The sequence below is a fragment of the Mastomys coucha genome, unplaced genomic scaffold (genome assembly GCF_008632895.1).
Source record: "Mastomys coucha isolate ucsf_1 unplaced genomic scaffold, UCSF_Mcou_1 pScaffold6, whole genome shotgun sequence".
Lineage (NCBI taxonomy): Eukaryota > Metazoa > Chordata > Mammalia > Rodentia > Muridae > Mastomys > Mastomys coucha.
In genome coordinates, this window is record NW_022196912.1 from 87538947 (window position 1) to 87541743 (window position 2797).

The 2797-nt window shown below is 43.7% G+C and overlaps 1 protein-coding gene across 2 annotated transcripts in view; it reads left to right on the forward strand.

Annotated features, from left to right (window-relative positions):
- The window catches only part of Pcnx4 (pecanex 4), a 42862-nt gene extending 40098 nt beyond the window's left edge, over positions 1-2764 (forward strand). The window contains exon 11 of one of the 2 annotated variants that reach the window (XM_031356153.1): positions 1754-2764. In XM_031356153.1, the coding sequence (XP_031212013.1) occupies positions 1754-2005 (252 nt within the window). In that variant the 3' untranslated portion in view covers positions 2006-2764. The remainder of the gene's footprint in view (positions 1-1753) is intronic. The other variant, XM_031356154.1, reaches the window with a different exon arrangement.
- Positions 2765-2797: the final 33 nt, after the last annotated feature.

Genomic DNA, 2797 nt, shown 5'->3' on the forward strand with positions numbered 1-2797 from the left:
CACACACACACACACACACACACGGGCGCGCACACACACACACACACACACACACGGGCGCACATACACACAATGCTCTGCATCATTAATGACAATAATAAAATTAGGGCTGAGGCATGGAGCCTACTGGTTAAATTGCTTGCCTAGCATGTACAAGTCTCTGGCCTTGATCTCCAGCACTACCCAAGTGAAAAACAAAAGCTACAACATCTTATTGCACTACAATGGCTAAAATGAAAAGTCACTAAGTCTTGACAAGGATATGAGATTAGAAACCTTATATGCTGATGCTGGCAAGATACTCTGGTAATTTCTCAAGTAGTCAGTCATGGAGCTATTACATGACTCGTGTTCATGCTGGAAAAGAAAAAAAGTGTAGACTGGCACAAAAACTTGCACACAGATGTTCACAGTGTAGTATTTATCATGGCCGAAAGGCAGAAGCGGCCCAGCCGTGCATCAACAGATGATGGGTATGGAGTATGGCATATATTATTGTAGTATATATTATAGAATACTCGTGGCCACAGAAAGGAAGGAAGGACAACGGTTCAAGTACAAGGGCCATGAACTTTGAACAGGTGAATCTGTTCAGTCATTGTGGTTGCTAAGGGGAGCAGATTGAGGGGCTAGAAACGTGACAACTGAGAGCTCAGTGTTTCTGTGTGAAGGCATGAAGACTGGTCTCAGACGTACTGTGGTAGTTATCATACATCCTGTGAATCTCCAAGAGCCATTGGGTTATAAATTGACAATTGAAAGGAGCAAATTGTGCAGGAATTGAACTACATCTCTTTAAAACTTTCTGACAAGGAGCCTAGCAGAAAGATTATTAACCATGGTGATTAATCTTTTTTTTTCTTTTATTGGATATTTTCTTTATTTACATTTCAAATGTTATCCCTTTCCAGGTCTCCCCTTTGGAAGCCCCTCTCCCATCCCCCCTCCCTTGCCTCTAGGAGGGTGCTCTCCCACCCTCCCACCCACTCACGTCTTCCCACCCTAGCAATCCCCTACACTGGGGCATCAAACTCCCTCAGCCCCAAGGGCCTCTCCTCTCATTGATGTCCAACAAGGTCATCCTCTGCCACATATGCAGCCAGAGCCCTGGGTCCCTCCATGTGTACTCTGGTTGGTGGTCCAGTCCCCAGGAGCTCTGGGGGGTCTGGCTGGTTGACACTGTTGCTCCCCCCATGGGGCCGCAAGCCCCCCTCAGCTCCTTCAGTCCCTTCTCCAACTCCTGCATGAGGGACCCTGCACTCAGTCCTCTTGAAAGAATTTAGAATCACCATGGAAACAAACTTATGGGCGTATCTGTAAGAAAATTTTAGATTGGATCCAGGTGGAAAGGGTCAAGGAGAACCACTACATAGGCCTGGGCCGTGTGCTCAGCTACCTCATGTTCCTGCTGCCAAGACATCCCTCACAGGGGCTGGAGCAAACCTTCCTTTATTAAGTTGTTTGGTATTTTGTCACAGCAATGAGACACCACCAGATCTGTCCAGTGACTAGCATTTATGGCCATGCATTGCCAAGGCCAGCTCAAGTGGCAGGTTGGAGTCAGAGAAAACTAAGTAACTGAAATGTTTTTGTAATTAAGTGGAATTTTTCTTCTCCTATTTACTTAGAGAGCAGTTCTTGATTGTAACGCTAAGCAACTCATGTACATTTTAAAACACCAATCTCTATTGTTTGGTGCACATTTTTGCTTGATTTTTTGGGTGACCTTTCCTGTCTCCTTTTACACTTCCAGGGCGTTTACACCTCGAGGGTCCTGGTGCTTCAGGAGATGTCAGTGCACATTGGGAAGCTGAATGCTGAGGCTGTTCGAGGTCAGTGGGCCAACCTCTCGTGGGAACTGCTTTATGCCACCAACGACGATGAGGAGCGATACAGTATCCAGGCTCACCCGCTATTGCTTAGGAACCTCACCGTCCAGGCCGCTGACCCTCCCTTGGGATACCCAATCTTCTCTTCAGAACCTCTCCCTATACATTTGTGTTAGTTTGTTTTGACATCCAAATGCAAGCACACCAGAGGAGGCTCTAGCTAAAAAGTGGGAGTGTACGTGTTGCAATTTCACTAGACTTTCTGTTTGCCCAGGAGTACCTGAGAGCCAACCTAAGGTCTGCAAAGCTGTCTCTCAGCCATTCGAATGGCTCAGAATCAGGGCCTCTGTCGAACATGGGTAAAAGTCGTTGGCCAATATTTGTGCTGTATGAGTTCTGATTGGTTTTGGTAGCTAGAGACATTTGTACAAGATTAGATGTTTTTTTTTTTTTTTTTTTTTTTTTTTTTTTTTTTTTTTTTTTTTTTTTTTTTTTTTTTTACTGCTTTAAATGTCTGAAAGGTGGTTTGTCTTTTAAAAAGTCAACAGGTATGTAATTACATAGTTAAAAGACATTCATATCAGTGTTTTTAAATAATAATGGATCATTTTAATGGTTAACATAACATACATAAATGTATTTAAATTGTAATTAATTTTTAGTATTTTCAAATGTACTGTTTTAGCATTTTACATGGTGTGAACAGTTCCATTCAGTGTATTCATTTTTCATATACTTTGCTTGGAAACCGTAAACCCTTGAAATAAAAATCTCACCAGCTAAATTTTGTTCTTTGTATTTGAAGAGAGATGTCCATGGGTGTAGGTGCGTATCTATGCTTGTAGAGCCAGAGGTCAACCTCAGGCAATATCTCTCTCAGGGACTTGGGCTTGCTGAGTTGGCTAAGCTGGCCAGCCAGTGAGACCCACACTGTGTCCACCTCCCCAGCCAGTGAGACCCACACTGTG